Here is a 17,102-nt window from a genome sequence, read left to right as displayed (position 1 = left end):
CATGGAGGTTTCTGAAGTGTATTAGTAGATCAGAAGGTCTCTGACACAGCATTTCCCTCCCTTCTCTTTCTTCCTGCTGAAGACTGAACCCATGTCCATGCTAAGCACATGTTCTATCACTAAACTGCACCCAACATCCCCTCAGACTCTCAGGAATGCTAAGATTATAGGTCTGAACCTTCTTTTAAAAATACTAGAATGTGTGTGTGTGTGTGTGTGTGTGTGTGAGAGAGAGAGAGAGAGAGAGAGGGGTGGGGAGAGGGAAAGGGAGAGAGAGAGGTAGAGGTAGAGGTAGAGGTAGAGGTAGAGGTAGAGGGAGAGGGAGAGGGAGAGGGAGAGGGAGAGGGAGAGGGAGAGGGAGAGGGAGAGGGAGAGGGAGAGGGAGAGGGAGAGATACACGAAGGTAAGCACAGATCAAGTTACACCTGTGGAGGTCAGAGGACAACTCTTAAGTCAGAGACTGAATTTAGGTCATCAGGTTTGCACAGTAACCACTTAGTCTAGAAAACCATCTGTTTGGCCTGCCTTTTCTTTTTGATCATAATTTTCCAAAGGGATGAGGAGGATTACATATGAAGAGAGACATTAATGGAATATTTTGTCTCTCAAACCAAAGCATTCCCTGTTACTATTTCAACAGGAATTCTACATTTCCACTTTGCTCAGAGCAGAATTCCGTGACTTTTGCAAGATAGAAGCTTAGAGTTCCCTTAGCAGTTTAGGGTGTGTGGGTGTAAGACGCAGCGTGGCAGATCCACGGTGGCACCGCAGCCAGCCATGTACTGGAGGAGCAGGCATCCCCTGTCATGCTTACCAGGCTTGCAGGGCACAGATGGGGTCAATCTCAGTTACATACACGATGGAACCCATGGCTTTCAGAGCAGCGCAGCACCCCTTCCCCACCTGGGCAGGGAAAGAACACACACAATGAGGAGAGTCAGCGGAAGCATACTTCTCGAAGCTTCTGGAAGCTTTGGAAGGGCACCCTCCTTCTTCCCCTAAAAGCAAGTCTGCTGGATAGATTCATGCTTGGGGAAAACCAAGAAAAACAAATAAATGCAGTTCATAAACAAATCCCTGGCCCCTGCTTAGCACATTCATATGCATGAGAACACCCACATTCACGATTTATAATCAAAACACAAGCTAAAAGAACATCGCAAACAGCGGTGCTGGAACAAGTCAGAAAATCAACTCAGAAAAGAAATATACATAGGGAAAAGAAAGGCACTTAATTCAAGGCCCTGCAAAGTTACGTGTTCCTGTCTAACATGGTGCATGATGTACTTTTGTCTATACACAAAACTGCAACAATTTAATCAAAACACATTTTAAGCATCCAACAAATAAAAGGTTGAACGTTACCTCTCCATAGCCGCAGACCACCACCTGCTTTCCACCAAACATCATATCTGTTGTCCTTTTAAGCCTAAGGGAAACAAACACCAAACCAAACCATTCACTTAGGAAAAACATTCTTAACTTTCTACCTGAGGCTTGTGCTTTGTTTTAAAGTTCTTTCAATTTGAGGAAAAGCAATACAGTCCGTATTTGTCTGTCTAGAGAGCTCTGGGTACATGGGAGTTGTGCAGCCTCCCTCTGTAATCTCCCTCTTTCTTAGGAGTGGTACAAAAGAAAGTTGTAGAGTATACAATGGCCTGTAAACAAGACAGCAATGTACACTCCTATATTGTGAATAGATATGGGAAAAAAGAAAAGATACAAATAAGGAAATAGTGATTTTAATTTAGAGAGCGACAGTTCTGACTTGATGGAAATACTACTTTACCTTACTGTTTTAGGAATATACAGTAAATAATACATTGAGCAGTATCAGTCTGATACTCGTATCTTACACTGATTCAATATGGAGAGTAACAGACAATGGTGCAGAGAGGCTGTGAAATCTGCTGATGCCGACTATATAGCCAACCATCTTTCTGGGCTGATTTGGAGTACTAACGTTCTACCCTTGTATCTTGTTCTCTAAGAAACTGATCCTTGTTGTCTCCAGGACTTCTGGAAAGAATGTGTAGGAATGAGTTCTGGTTTCTCTTTAGGTACAATGAGATTACTTTTTCTGGGAATCTTGGTCAAGAAAAAAAGAGTTTCAACTAAAATCCTGTTGATTTTGAAATACACAGGATCTCCAAACATGGGTAAAACTTGCTACTTTCTGGTGGAGACCACGTCACTCAGAAGCCATGGATCAGCAGAGTGGTCTCACAGGAGCCAGCACAGCAAGGAGAACTTAAGGATACAGTTCTTGGCCTCCTTTCCTTTGACCACTTTTCTGAAGCCTTTCCTTACCCCCCCTCTTTGTAACTGCACATAGCTGTGGTGGTCTGGAAACTTCCTTCACACTGCTCCTCTGCAAGTGACAACCAGGCTGCAGACATGGACGGACTCCAGTTAGGCAGTGATTTTCCTGTGATCTCAGGATTTTCCACAAGGATAAAGGACAAAAAAGACTTCACTCAAGGAAGGACTGGGGGTAATGGTAAGTTAGGTGTCATGGCAACACTCTATAAACTTCTCTTTGGTTTTTCTAACTCCACAGCCCTAAGAGAGCTAAAACACTATCTACTCTACAATGTGAAAATCCTAGCTGAGCTCCTTTGGAGCTTCAGGGAAATTTTTATTCATCCTCAAGTGGAATCTTAGTCAGTAATACAAGAGGAGTTGACAGGGCTTCCTGATGTCTGTGTGATGGTGAATTTTGACTGACAACTTAAGGGGACTTAGAATGATCACAGTACCGAACCTTTGGACACGTCTTTGAGGGAGTTTCTAGATTAGGTTAACTGATGTAGGAAGACCCTTGGCACAGGCAGTACCACTTGATGGATGAGAGTCGTGGACCAAAGAAAAGGTGAAAGCATCATCCTCATCTCTTTCATCAGCATTCATCTCTGCGTCCTGACTGTGGATGCAATGTGATCAGCAGCCTCCAGTCCTGCTGCTATGACTTCCTGTCATGATTTGATTATGCCTACGTTGCTTTTGTCAGGAATTTGGTCCTAGCAACATGTAAAGAGAGGAACCCAGCAAGTAATCATCTCAGAACTGTAGAAGATTAAATATTAATACCTTTCTCACGTGGATGCTCTCTTAGCCCATACGCCTGCCCGCTCTGCTGCCCCTCCTTTTCTTTCTGGTTTTGTGAGACAGGATCTTATGTAGCACAACCTGGCCTCAAATTTGTTATATAAGAAAGACTAGCCTAGAACACTCAATTCACCTCCGAGCCTCCTGAGTGCGGGGATTACGGATGTGTGCCACCATGCGCGGCTTCTACTGCAGTTTCTCAGGAGCAGTTTCCATCTCTACTGAGAGAATAAGTGCCCTTGACCCAATTGCAGTTTGGCACTGTGTGCAAGTATCAATGAGCCTGCACTGCTCAGCAAGTTTAGATGGCAGTCCAGGTTCCTGCTCCTCACTGTAAAACCCAACCGTAACCCCCGCTCTGCTGCTCCTTGTCACTCACATACACTCTTGTACAACCTAAGACTCTTTTATCAGGGGAGCAAACTATGGCTGGGGAGGGGCTCTATCTTTTTTCTGAACTAGTAGAGTTCTCTTCATGCATCTTTTACTGATCTGGTATAGGCCAACTTTAGGGTCACATATCTGGTACTTAAAAAGTGTAAAAGATAGTGGTGGGTAGATAAATCTTTTAATGAAATATATACAAGTTACTATTAATATGGTCAGAATTGAGGTACCTGTCACAATGACCCTTACATGAGGACACCCCATAGCTGACTACTATGCTAAGACTTCATGAAGACGTCCAGTCTATGTGATACTATTGACTCCACAGTAATATAGTAGGTAATGATACTTACAATGTGCATCAAACACTCCACCAAACAGAAAAAAAAAAACCCCAGCAAAAACCAACCTTATATTATATCCTAAAACTTACTATACATGAAGTTCTAGACAGACAAGCAAGGTGCTGAGTTTGGTTGCACGTGCCTATATTAAAGCATGATGAAAGCAGAACTGTGCTATTGAGGCCAGACCAGGCTGTGTATCAAGTTCCAGGTCAGCTGGGTGTCCACAGTGAAATGCCACCCTGACTGTTTCTTTTTAAAGGAGAAAGGTAACAACACTGAACAACTTACCTTGTCTTATTAACTCTCACAATAACTCATAAAGTAGGTCATAAAGTTACTATTTTACAGATGAGGGAATATGCGAGGAGGACAAGCAAGGGATTAGAGTTAATAAATAGGTAATGGGAGCAGCATTTAAACTGAGCTCTTTCTGGATCCAGGGCCCACCTGGTGTCACTGCACACACCGAACGGTTAGGAATGCAGTCCACAGAATCTTTCCTCATTTTCTCAATTAACCTGTATGTGATAGAAACACTGCGCTCGGCATGTTCTAAGCTATTTTGATGGTTTTACTTAGAAAATTACTTGGGGGCTATGATTTGGATCTAGAATGTTCTAGGTTCATATGATAAAGGCTTGGTTCCCCTGCTTGCTTTACTAAAACACATTGAAAACTAAGAGGTCAAGACTAGTGGGAGGCGTTCTAGAAACTGGCAACACGTTCTTGAAGGGGTAGAGGGGACTCAGCGCCTTCATTACTCTTTTCCTACATCCCAGTCAGAAGCAGTTGACTTTCTTGTTACATGATCCTGACTAACCTCACACTGCTTCACTGCACGCCCCAAAGCAAAGATGGCCACCTGCCCATAGACCAATATCTCTAAAACTCTGAGCCAAAACCAAGCTCTGATTTTCAAACGTTGAGTATGTCAGGTATTAGCTACACCAACAGAATGCCAACTGCACACGGGGGTCTTCATGGCAGCAGCGAAGGAGTGCCAGGACACAGGTGTGGAGGCAGGGCGAGTGCTGTCACACCTGCAGCCCTCTTAGAGCAGAAAGCACAAATGCCTCTGGGAGTGCATTCTTTCTTCCCACAAGTTTCTAGATAGTCAGGAAATTCTATGACAGTAATACCATGAGAATTATATGGTATGTTATGGGAACATGATCTGAAATAGGATCATCTGAAATCTCTTTCAAAAACATTGTTATGCCATTTAAATAATGCAAAATATAAACTCTGCATACCAATACCAGCTAATTGCATTTCTTTTTTTTAAATTTTGTTTACTTTTATGTGTATGAGTGCTTTATCTGAATATGTTTGTGTACTGCATCTGCCTGGTACCTGTGGAGGCCAGAGGAGGGCACCAGATCTCCTGGGTCTGGAACTATAGACAGCTGTCAGCTGCCATGTGGGTACTGGGAATCAAACACAGGTCCTTCTGGAGGAGGAGCCAGGGCTCTTAATCTCTGAGCCAAGTCTCCTGCCCCAGCCTAAAATCCTAAGTGAAAGCGAATTTCCAGTAATGGTAAGTGATAGCAGCAGAGTTCCCATTACACAGTCCTGGGTGCGGTGTGGCCTCACGGGAAACAGTTCCAGAAACAACTAAAACTGAAGAAGCTGGAACTGTCAGGCAATAACGCAAGATCACCTCAAAGATAACAGACATTACCCGTCAAGGATAGATTCACGGCAACAGTAGAGGTTATCAAATTTCTGTTTGGTGACTGAGTCATTAACATTCATGGCTGGAACGCACAGCTTCCCAGCTTTGGACAGTTGGTACAGCCTGGGAAGGAAAGAGGCAAGAAAAACATAAAACAACCAGACATTGCAATCTACTATTGGTTTTATGTCTGATCTCTGAAATACATTGATAGACTAAGCATGAAAGAAAAGATATAACTAATTCCATCCTACAAGACAGATACAGAGAAATATAACATATTTCTAGAGGCTGTATACAGCTTGGCAATAAAGCTCATACTCAAAAAAAAGATCATGTAGAGAAAATCTTTGATCCAACTGTGTTTCAAGATCTTAAAAACCTTAATTGCATACAAATCTTTCATTTCTATTTTTAAAGACTGAGACTTGTGTTTTGAGATAGGCTCTCACAGAGATCCACTGGCCTCTGCTGGTATGAAAGGCACGCACTACCATGCCCATTGCAAGACTGAGCCTTTAGGCAAGTCACTAGCTTTATTTTATGTGTACAAGTGTTTCCTTGGATGTATATATGTTTACGGCATGGGTGCCGGGTGCCCGTGGAGGCCCGAAGAGGGTGTTAGATCTTCTGGGACTTGAGTAACCAATGTTGTGAGTTGCCAGGTAGATACTGGGAACCAAACCTGAGTCCTCTGCAAATGTAGCAATCCTCTTAATCCACTGATCAATCTCTTCCAACCTTCATATAAATTTTATATCATTTTTTAATAAAAAAAGAAGTAATGTGGGGGCTGGAGAAGTGGCTCGGAGGTTAAGCCTGCTCTTCCAAAGGCCCATGTTGATCCTGTCAAGTGGCTTGGCATCACCTGTCACACCAACCTCAGGACATCTAATGCCCTCCTCTGGGTCACCCACAAACACAGTATACATTCACACACACACACACACACACACACACACACACACACACACAGAAAAAAAAACAAAAATAAATCTTAAAAATAGCTTTAAAAGAACTAATTTTAAACAATAAAAATCCAGCATAATCCTATAGTAGTTTCAAATTCATAACAACAATATACAATATACAAACCCATAAAATGCATAGTTATACATACATGAGTTTAAAAACTAAGTTCGTTAAAAAAAGAAGATGTATTTGCTTTATTAAAAATTCACCTCCTGGAGCTAGTGATGAGGCTCAGTGGGTAACCTGACATGCTGAGCTCAATTTGTGGCACCAATATGGTGGAAAGAAAGAACTAACTTCCACAAGTTGTCTTTTCTTGTGGTATCTGCATTTGTGAGAAGCAAGTATGTAAGCATGTATGTACAAATATATCATTTTAAAATGCAGCCCATTCTAAGAATTAGAAGGTTGTTGTAAGCTATAGTTTTTTGGTTTGATTTTTTACTTTTATGTGCGTAGATGTTTTTCCTGCATGTGTGTCTGTGAGAAGGCATTGGATCTCCTAGAACTGGTCTTACAGACAGTTGTGAGCTGCCATGTGTGTACTGGGAATTGAACTTGGTTCTCTTGGACGAGCAGCCAGTGTTCCTAGCTGCTGGGCCATCTCTCCAGCCCCAAGCTATAGTTTTATATGTTCAAAAGATTGGAAAACATTAAAGCAGCCATGGTGGCATGCTTTGAGTGAAAGGTTTTTTTTTTTTTTTCATGTTTTCAATTCTTTATTGGTGAATAAGATTAACAGAAATGATTCTAGTTTTATCCAAGGCTACTTTGTGATAGGATCCAAAGCCCTTGCTTGTTGTCTGTGAGAGAGAACAAAGGTTATTATCTACTGTGGGTCTCTAGCACACAACAGTGCCTGGCTCATTGTAGTAGTTCAAAAAATATTTACCGAATGAATGTCCAAAAAGATCAAGCAGTCACTGCACCACAGTGACAAGAAAACATGAGGACCCCACTTGCTTCTCCATCTGAGCTGCTCACCATTCTAGGTTTGCAGCTGTGTGGTTAATTAAAATTAGTGTCTAGCCTTAGACTTGTTACCTTATAGAAGAGCTTCAATTTTCCACATAATGTAATGAGTTCTACAGACATGTGATCGTAAGATTCTATATGTAAGTCAGGAATGAGTGCTAAATCTTACCTATGGACTCCAGTAACACTCTCCTCGACTATGCCTTTGATTTTCTTAAACATGTTGGGATACTTTTTATAAATCCAGTGAGTAAGATCTCCTCCATCATCTAATATCTGCAACAGAAGCATCAGGACTGTCATTTGTCTTCTGAAGGTGTAGGCTTTGGGGTCGCTCAGGGTACGGGTACCAATTCCTAGTCACCAATGTACAGGTGCTTAAAATTTTCCATATAGTTATGAAAAGTAACTTAAAGTCTGAGTAAATACAATAACCTCCCAAATAAAAGAGTCATTATACTCTAAGAAAAGAGGAGAAAGGCCTCTATGTCTCTGTCAATCAGAAGACCCTACATTATCTATCTACATTATTAAACCACACTGCAACATATGATTATCTTATGGATAATTAGCTCAGGAGGCCATCAAGATTTTTAGTTCTCGAATATACTGCAGATCTTAAAAACCTCAATTTTAGCTGCTGACTTTAGTACTTTAAATAAATTCAGCTAAGTTTTCATTTAAATCAAAGGACAGATAATTAGCCTCCCTGGCAGAACAATGGCTTTAAACCTGAGGCTGTTAATCCTTTACTTCTCCCACAGCACAGGCGCTCTCCCACCCGAGGTCTCAGGCAGCACTGAGGTTCTGCCTAGCTCAACCTCGCACTATGTATAAGCCAAATTAAAAATAACCAGGGAACCGTGCAGCATGTAGGTGTATAAGCATGCCTCGGAACAGCTCATCACTATTTCAAGTTGAGCTTAAAGATAAATACAATGCTGTGCCCACTAGAGCTTCCATCAGCAGGGGAAGGTTTCTGAATTATAAGTCAGGCACAAGGCAGTGGCATGTCAGCCCTTCAGGACTGTTAAAAAGTCTCATCAGGATTTTTCCAAATTGCTACACCTATCATGGAACATGGCCGCAGAACTCAGTCATCCCCTGTTGGCATGCGTCTTCTTTAAACTTCCAGGATCAACACTAAAGTATCACACATGCCATCCTGAAGTCCAGGGCACACAAAACACTCAACCTTGGGTCTATCATCTGATCTTTGCTTCTATTCCTACTATTATTATATTTTGTCTGACTCAGTCAAATCTTGATTGAAGAACTCTTAGCCTTGCTACACACCTACAAACAGAATCCCTAAGAACCAATGTTCCCAAGAAACCCAAAAGAGGAGCCAGGGATACAGATAAAGGGTAAAGACCCCAGTTTCAATCCCCACTGCATTTCATCTCTAGCCCTACTGTCCACCTTATCTTTTGAGACAGAATCCTAACCTGGAGCTTACCATCTGGACCACAGAGACCCAGGGCTCTCCCTTTTTCTTACCTCCCCATGTTGTGCTAATGAGTGCTGGCTCCCACATGTGGCTTTTATGTGAGTGCTAGGGCTCCTAACTCAGCTCCTCATGTTTGGGTAGCAAGCCTTTACCCAGTGAACCACCTCTCCCACGTGACCTGTAACTCCTTCCTGATCCTCCTGCTGGGATTGATTACAGGCATGCATTACTACACCTGCCTTACACAGTGCTGGGGATAAAATCCAGGCCTTCATACAGGTCAGGCAAATACTCTACCCACTGAGCTATATCCCAGTGCCTATTTTCCCTTTAAACAAAGGCATCTGGCTGGGGCAAGGAGTTGCTATTTATAGTATTTAAAGACTGCAGCCTATAAACTCCCTATGCTGTCTTACTGCAGAAAGTTCTTGATCTTAGACAATCTTCTTCTTCCTGAGGGTATAATGTAAGGAAAAGTAACGGGTCTTGCCCAGTGAGTCCTATTTTGTGAGGCAACAACTATTTTGATCCTTGTGCTGTCTTCACTAGCTTTTCTAGCAGCCGTGTGGCTCCACAGACTGTAAGGGCTGTGGGTACAATGCCACAGCCTCTCTGTGTTCATGACTATAAAATTAGCTTTCTACCCCAGAGACTCGCACCCTGCCTGTCACCCTTATTATCTGTCAGTCAGCCTCCCTCTTTGTCACCCAGAATTGCTGGGGCGAACTGACTCATTTTACAGCCGCCATCATCATCCCCTCTTCTCAAGCCAGCACTTGCTGCCATGTGACCTCAGGCGGCAGTCAGCAGAGGCTGATTCTCGGCTGCGCACCTATGACACCTATTTTATGGCCAACAGCAGCAAGGAATCATTTCTCCCCCCACCCCTTTCTTTCTTCTCTAATCTCTTTGTAAAACTACAGACATGTTGGTAGCAGGAAATATTTCATATCTTATGCCTTTTTCTTTCTCTATGAATATAATTGTGCTTTTAGTATTTAAAAATAAAAATTTAAGATATAAAATGTGATATTCTCTCTCTCTCTCTCTCTCTCTCTCTCTCTCTCTCTCTCTCTCTCTCTCTCTCCATCTCCTTCTCTCTCCCTCCCCCCAGGGCTTCAAGCATGTTAAACCAGGGCTTTCCCACTGAAATATAGGACCCCTGTCTTATATTTAATGTTTTTTTTTTCTTATTCTTCAGTGCTTGGGACTAAACCTATGGCTTTATGAATGTCAGGCAAAGCTTTATCACTGAGCTCCATCTACAGCTTCTCAAACTGGATCTTTAAAATAATGAAACAAAAATAAGGTAAAAATAAAGAACCCTAAACTTTCTAGTCATCTTCTACAAAATAAAGGGAAGAAATTTGCACTCCAAAGTGCCAAGCAAACTAAGAACTCAGTGTGTAGATTCTAGACCCTAAGTGCCTCAGAACCCTGAAGTCGGCTGTGCTTTCCGCGTCTGTTGGCTGAGGATTATCGTACTATTACTGGAGCAACTGTGAAAAGGGGACAGAAAGCTTCACGTCTGCATTTTAGCCAGTCATGTGTGAATCCTGGGTAGCATTTTCATGTTACTAATAAATGCAAAAGCTTCCTGGCTGGCCTCAAACTCCAGACCTGCCTGTCTCAGCTTCCTGAAAGTGGGTTACAGATGTACACCACCACACTGAGCTAAGTAAGATTCTTTGCAGTTTTAACAAGTTCAGTACGTAGAGGTATTCTTCACAGAATCTGACCCACCATGTTGGGCTGCCAGCCCTCCACATTCACGCATCTGTCAATGCACCACCAAAAGTCATCTTCTGACTCTCCTTTCCAGGCAAAGACGGGAAACCCTAAAAATAATCAAAAGAACAAAGGAAAACTATTAAATGTTATCAAAGGGCCAATCCCAAACCTTTTTCATTTTGCTCTATTCTTTGGATTAATTTTTTTTCCTGGTTAACATTGCCTTCAAGTCCCCTTAGTCATTCATTTTCCTGTAGTGGCTACTCTGCTCTTGGCTCAAAGGACAAGCAGCAAGAATGTAAGGGTTGCTAAAAATAGGACTACTGGAGGGAAGAGAGGAAACCAGAAACATGTTCTCAGTCCGCTCAGCTGTCAGTCTCATCAGCCCCAAGCCCACTGTCTTCTGTCTGCATCTCCATACACCTCACAGGGAAACTCTCGGACTCTTACCTACTAAATTGCTTGTTCCACATCATAGCCCAGTCAAGTGTCATGTCCACTGTGCAGGCTGATTAACTTAGCTGGGTGAGAACCAAAAGAATCTGAAGTTTCTAATCTGTTGGTTTAAGTTTATGTATTACTGAGCAAAGGTTTACTTATTTTTGTAGTGTTGGAGAATGAAGCTGGGCTCACAGAGGACACTAGGACAGTGTCACCTCTGAAGGGCATGCTAGCCCTACTTATTCATTCACTCACTCATTACTTTTCATGTAGGTATTTTGAGACAACATCTCACTGTGGAGTCCAGGCCAGCCTCAAACCTGTGGCAATTCTCACACCTCTGCCTTCTAAGGGCTGAGACTGCAGGTGTGAGCCATGATCCTCAACTTTCTTTTTGAAAATTTTTATTTTGAGACAAGAGTTACTAAGCTTCCCAAGCAAGTCCTGAACTATGATCCTTAGGCCTCAACCTTTCTAGAAGCAGGGATGACAGGAATGTCACCGTGCCTGCTCTCGAATATGGGTTTAGCAGTTATGGCATTTTATCAAACCAGTCTTTTTATTATCATTTATGTAAGTATGTAATCTTCTCTACCACAATATAATATTGTGAGAGCAAAGATATTTCTAATTATCAATAGTCATTTGGTAGGAAAAAAAGACAAAAATAAATGCCTACTTACAATTTACTGGATATATACTTAATATTTTTACAATTTTCTATCATATATAAGGAGTAAATTTTATAAATTAATTCAAGAACTAATGAAATGTCAAGAGTAGTAGCAACAGGAGAGAGGCGTGTTCTGTAGGCTTGTCCTGGGATCTCCCAAGAGCTCAGAAGTAGTTTGGTTTCCAAACCATATAGTACACAGAGGGAAAAGAGAAAGCTGACAGAATTCAAAATTTTCTTTCCTTTGTCCTTCAAGCCTTAGTGGACACTGTAATCAATTAGTCTGCCAGGACAAGTCCTTTCAGCTGCTGAAGCAAACTAAACATCAAGGCAGGGCAAGCCGTTTACTGAAAGACCCACAGGGCCACAAACTGTGGCTCAGGGGTTACAGACGACCTTGAGGGTGAGGAGTGCTCACTGGTGGTCTCTTCGTGAATGGAAGCAGTGTGACTAGAACATGAGATACAGGCAGCTATTTGCCAACAGTAAAAACGAAATTTTTTTGCCAACAGTTAACGAAATCATGGTTGACGAAAGAAGCCCTCCAAGAGAACATAGCAACAGGATCTATTTCTCCAAAGGCTGCTGCCTTACAGCCTTAAGGTTGTAATCTTCCTTAACGATTTACTTTGAAACACTGGAACTTCTTGAAGACGTATCTTAGATAAAGACAGAACACAGTCCAGCTCTTACCGCTTTCTGCGAGGGCAGCAGCCACTTCGTTGAGGGTGGAGTAGATGTTGCAGGCAGCCCATCGGCACTGTGCCCCCAGAGCAGCCAGAGTCTCCATAAGCACCTGAGTTAAAGAGTGGGGAGATAACCACGCCTGCATCAGACAACTGCTCAAGCCTTAGTTTATCTTCTGCTAAAGGCAGGGTCTCCGTAGCCAGGCACTCCTGCTCCCCTCCTTCCACTTCTCAAGTGTTGTGATTGCAGGCACTGCACCACTCCTGGCTACATTTGTATCTTTAATGATATTATACACCAGGAGTAAACTAGGCCCTCTCTCTCTCTTTCTCTCTCTCTCTCTCTCTCTCTCTCTCTCTCTTTCTTTCTTTCTTTCATAGATTTGTTTATATATGTGAGTACACTATCGCTCCTTCAGACACCCCAGAAGAGGGCATCGGATCCCAATACAGTAAGTCTCCATGTGGATGCTAAGAATTGAACTCAGGACCTCTGGAAGAGCAGTCAGTGCTCTTAACCACTGAGCCATCTCTCCAGCCTGAGGCCAAGTTGTTCAAGTTGTATTTTATAGAACATCTTCACTATTTTCAACATAGTAGGTTCCAGTAAGACTCTATACTTTCCCCAGTAAGACTTAATTAAGAATTTCTGAGAATGTTTTTTTATCAAAATACAGACATACAGTTTTTGTTCTGTTTCAGACACACAAAGCAAGACAGTTTGAATGTGAAACGACTACGTAGAGCTAGGATGCAGAGCGTTGGCCTCACATACAGGATTCCCAGCACCTAATCCTAATTGCCAGCACAGTGGCACAGGCCTGGAATCCAGCACTGGTTAGTGAAGGGAAGATAGCCAGATATTCAAAGTCATTCTTGAATGTTTGAGGTCAGTTTGGAGTCTGAGACCCTGATGTAGACTGGGATTGTTTCATTTCTCGCAAAGCATGGAAGGAAATGGTAGTTGCATATATAAGGTTAAGAAAAGCTTGCTAAAATTTAAATTAAAGAGTAAATGGAGAAAGAAAGTGTGTAATTTGGAGTTTTGCATTGCTCCAACTAGTCACAAGCTTTCATACTCACAGGCAAGGTCCTTTCCAGGAGAACCTGCCCAGCACTCACAAGGAAAGCTAGAGCCAAGGGGTTGACTGCCAGTACACAGGAAGCAAAAGCCTTAAGTAACAGAAGCTTAGCAATCATGCTGTGATAAGAGCCATGCAAAGACTCTTCATGGGGGAGAGGAAAGCAAAATTGGGAAATTCCCAGGGACTGTCTTGAGCCCAGGGTGGGTCACTATTTATAATACTAAAAGATCCATTACTTCTCTTTCTCCACAGAAGACCAGAAAAATATCTTCGGCCAGACTTACCAAGAAAAAAAAAAATCGGCTGCTCTAGAAAGCAATAAAGACACCAGGAAAGCCCTCCCTTCACGGAGGCCTGCTTAGGACTGACTGGATCAGAAGATTCAAGACTCTCACCCTCCCACAAAGCATCAGTCGATGGTTACAGGTAGGGCAGGCCTCTGAGGGGACCCCTCTGTGGCACACTGGGGTACAAGTAGCTGAGAGCTGAGGCCAGAGCAACAGACACCAGGGCAAGCCTTCACTCACCTATAATCAGGCTGAGGAACCTACAATCTTCAGCCCACTGCTGAAGAAACGAAAAGCCTACAGGGCTCAGCCCAACTGAAATTCCAGGCAGCTCATGACTCTGACTGAAATGAAAAACTCATCAAGCTTTTGAAGATGTGAAAACAAAAGTTGGAAGTTCATTTGTCTAGCATGCTTGAAGCCCTAGATTTGATCTTCAGCGCTATGGAAGTTAGGTGTGGTGGCACATGCCTGTAATCCTAGCACTCAGGAGGAAAAAACTCGAAATTCAAGGTCATCCTTAGCTATGAGGTAAGTTTAAATTCAAGGGCGGCTCCGTACAAGAGAGGCTGTCTCAAAAAGAAAAAAAAAGCAGCAAAATAAATAAAAACTAATGATTAATGATAAATGTTTAAGATAATAAAAAAAGATAACAATGTTCGCAAACAGGGAAGTTATCAGGGAGAGATGGAAACTATAAAATCAAGTCAAATACAAAGCCAGAAACAACAAATCACAAAGTAACAAAAAAACCATGTAGAGAATCCTTTCCAGACTGGGCACTTTCTCTTCTCTTCTCTTCTCTTCTCTTCTCTTCTCTTCTCTTCTCTCTTTCTTTTTTTTTTTTTAAGATTTATGATTTATTTATTTATTATATCTAAGTACACTGTGGCTATCTTCAGACACACCAGAAGAGGGCATCTGATCCTATTACAGATGGTTGCGAGCCACCATGTGGTTGCTGAGAATTGAACTCAGGACCTCTGGAAAAGCAGTCGGTGCTCTAAACACTGAGCCATCTCCTCCAGCCTCAGGACTGGGCACTTTCAAAAACACCTTAAAGACAGCAGAATAGAAATCACAAACTAAAACACAAAGAGAAAAGGAGAGTAGGAAAAACAAAACCAAACAAACAGAACAGACCACCCAAGATGAATGGGATATTATTAAATGATCTGACACATGTCACTGAAGTTCCCAAAAGCAAAGAGAACAGGGCACAGCAAATCAGCAAATCCATTTAGAGTTAGTGAGCAGTCATTTCCAAAATTAACGAAAGAGTATCCAGGAACAATAGCTGAATAGTGCCAAGATCCACTGAAAGTAGCCCTTGTGAGTTCCTTTAGAAAGGTCTCATTCCAAGGCGTGTATGGGGAAGAGTAGATAAGAGTAGATCATCATGTTCCAGAAGCAAGGAATGAAAAGAAAGGGCCAAAGGACAAAGACAACGGCTGGGACACCACTCAGTCGGAAAGTGCTTGCCTAGCAAGCATGAGGACCTGAGTTTGATCTCCAGAATTTTCATGTTAAACAAACTTAAGGGGGAAAAAAGGCTGACAGAAGATTTCTGAGGCTTGTTGCCTGGCTACCCTAGCCTGCTTGGAGAGCACCAGGCTAGTGAAGAGATCCTGTTTCAAAAAACAAAGTGAAACAGGAATACACACACACACACACACACACCCTGCCTACTCCACAGACACAGAGGGGTGGGGGGAGAGAGAGAAACACACACACACACAGAGACAGAGAGAGATAGAGAGACAGAGAGACAGACAGAGAATGACAGAGAGAGACAGAGACTTAAACAATTTCCTAAAAGTAAGCCAAACTGAGGATAAAATAAGCATCAATATATTGAAAATAATAAATTATAACTCATTAAATAAGAACAGGAAACAGTGGTTGGATATGGAGAAGATGCTGAAGGAATGTAAAGTCACTCCATACAACTTTCAACCATAATGAAACTAAGAACTTGCATTCAAAAATTTTCAAGTGTGGTGTGGCGTATACTTTAATCCTTGCTCTCAGGAGGCAGGAAGATGGTTAGTTTAAGGATAGTCTGGGATACATAGACAATTTCAAGTTACTTTGGAATCTACCTACATAGTGAGAGCATCTAAAAAATTAAAAACAAGGTACCAGCAGGGTGGCTCAGAGGGTAAATTCCTTTGCTGCTAAGCCTGAAGAGAGTGTTGGATAGTCTGAAACTGGAGCTACAGGCCATGGTGAGCCCTCCAACACGGGTGCTAAGAAACAAAGTCTGGTCTTCTGCAAGAGTAGCAAGCACTCTTAACTGCTGAGCCATGTCTCTCCAGTTCCTCAACTTTAATTTTATTATATAATTTAGTAGCAACAGCAATGAAATTAGATTAGAAGACCTAACTAAGAAACGATGAGCTACATACTAGAAGGGGCATAGGAGATTCCTCCTTCTTCCCTCCTTCTTTCTTTTCGGAGGGGCTGGATCTTACCCAATAGCCCAGGCTGGCCACAAGCTAGTTCACTAAGTAGTGGAGGATGATCCTGTACTTGTTTGTAATATTCACGCCAGATGTGCTAGAGCTGGGGCCACAGGAACACACTGCCATGTTGGGTTTAATGGTGCCGGGGATCAAACCCACGTCTTTGTGGTGGTAGGTAAGCGCTCCATTAACTAAACTACATCTCTAGCCCTCTGTCTTTATATCCTATTACACAGAGGTAATATTAGAATATTATTTAATTAACACAAACATAATCAGAAAAATTACAGAGATTAAAAACAAAAGGAAAAAATATTCATAAGGGTAAAGAAAAAATTTAGGGTAGAAATAATAAAATGATATTAAATTGGTAAATTAATAATAATTCATTCATTCAGGAAAATAGAGGGAGGTCCAAAAGGGGGTGATGATCAGTTAGTCTGAGATAAAAGCAAACTAGATATAACTGAGCAACATCAGCCAGTACGTAGAGGACTTCCTATTTTAAGCTACCATTCTGAATTTTCATGTGAGAGGCCTAGGAAAGGTTTTAAGCATGCTTTGCCTCAATTCATTAGTCTATAGCTCCAAAAAGAAATTACTTTTTAGTTTATTGTGTTAATTTTAGGAATTCAGGGTATTCTTTTCCTCAGAGACGTTTATCTCAGCAGTCTCAGAGGGAATTCAGATGCTATCTGTTTCTAAGGAATCTCTGTTTGCCCTTCAATAACAGTGTGACCATGAAGCGTGTGCTGAGGGACAGACAGCTTCTTTCCAGTTGATTGATGTGCTGGGGTTAAAGCTCAGGAACAGGATAGGA

At 42.1% G+C, this 17,102-nt stretch overlaps 1 protein-coding gene across 3 annotated transcripts in view; it reads right to left on the bottom strand.

Moving 5' to 3' along the window:
• The window catches only part of Ahcyl2 (adenosylhomocysteinase like 2), a 146,905-nt gene that overhangs the window by 20,511 nt on the left and 109,292 nt on the right, over nt 1–17,102 (bottom strand). For all 3 annotated transcript variants that reach the window (XM_052173361.1, XM_052173359.1, XM_052173360.1), the window contains 6 exons: nt 12,453–12,555; nt 10,658–10,752; nt 7,634–7,740; nt 5,524–5,640; nt 1,366–1,429; nt 815–903 (listed from right to left, as the gene is read on the bottom strand). In XM_052173361.1, the coding sequence (XP_052029321.1) occupies nt 815–903; nt 1,366–1,429; nt 5,524–5,640; nt 7,634–7,740; nt 10,658–10,752; nt 12,453–12,555 (575 nt within the window). The remainder of the gene's footprint in view (nt 1–814; nt 904–1,365; nt 1,430–5,523; nt 5,641–7,633; nt 7,741–10,657; nt 10,753–12,452; nt 12,556–17,102) is intronic.

Source organism: Apodemus sylvaticus, chromosome 2 (assembly GCF_947179515.1).
Source record: "Apodemus sylvaticus chromosome 2, mApoSyl1.1, whole genome shotgun sequence".
In the NCBI taxonomy this organism is placed as follows: domain Eukaryota; kingdom Metazoa; phylum Chordata; class Mammalia; order Rodentia; family Muridae; genus Apodemus; species Apodemus sylvaticus.
Note: the sequence above shows the minus strand (reverse complement) of the source record. Positions and strands in the feature narration are given on the sequence as shown.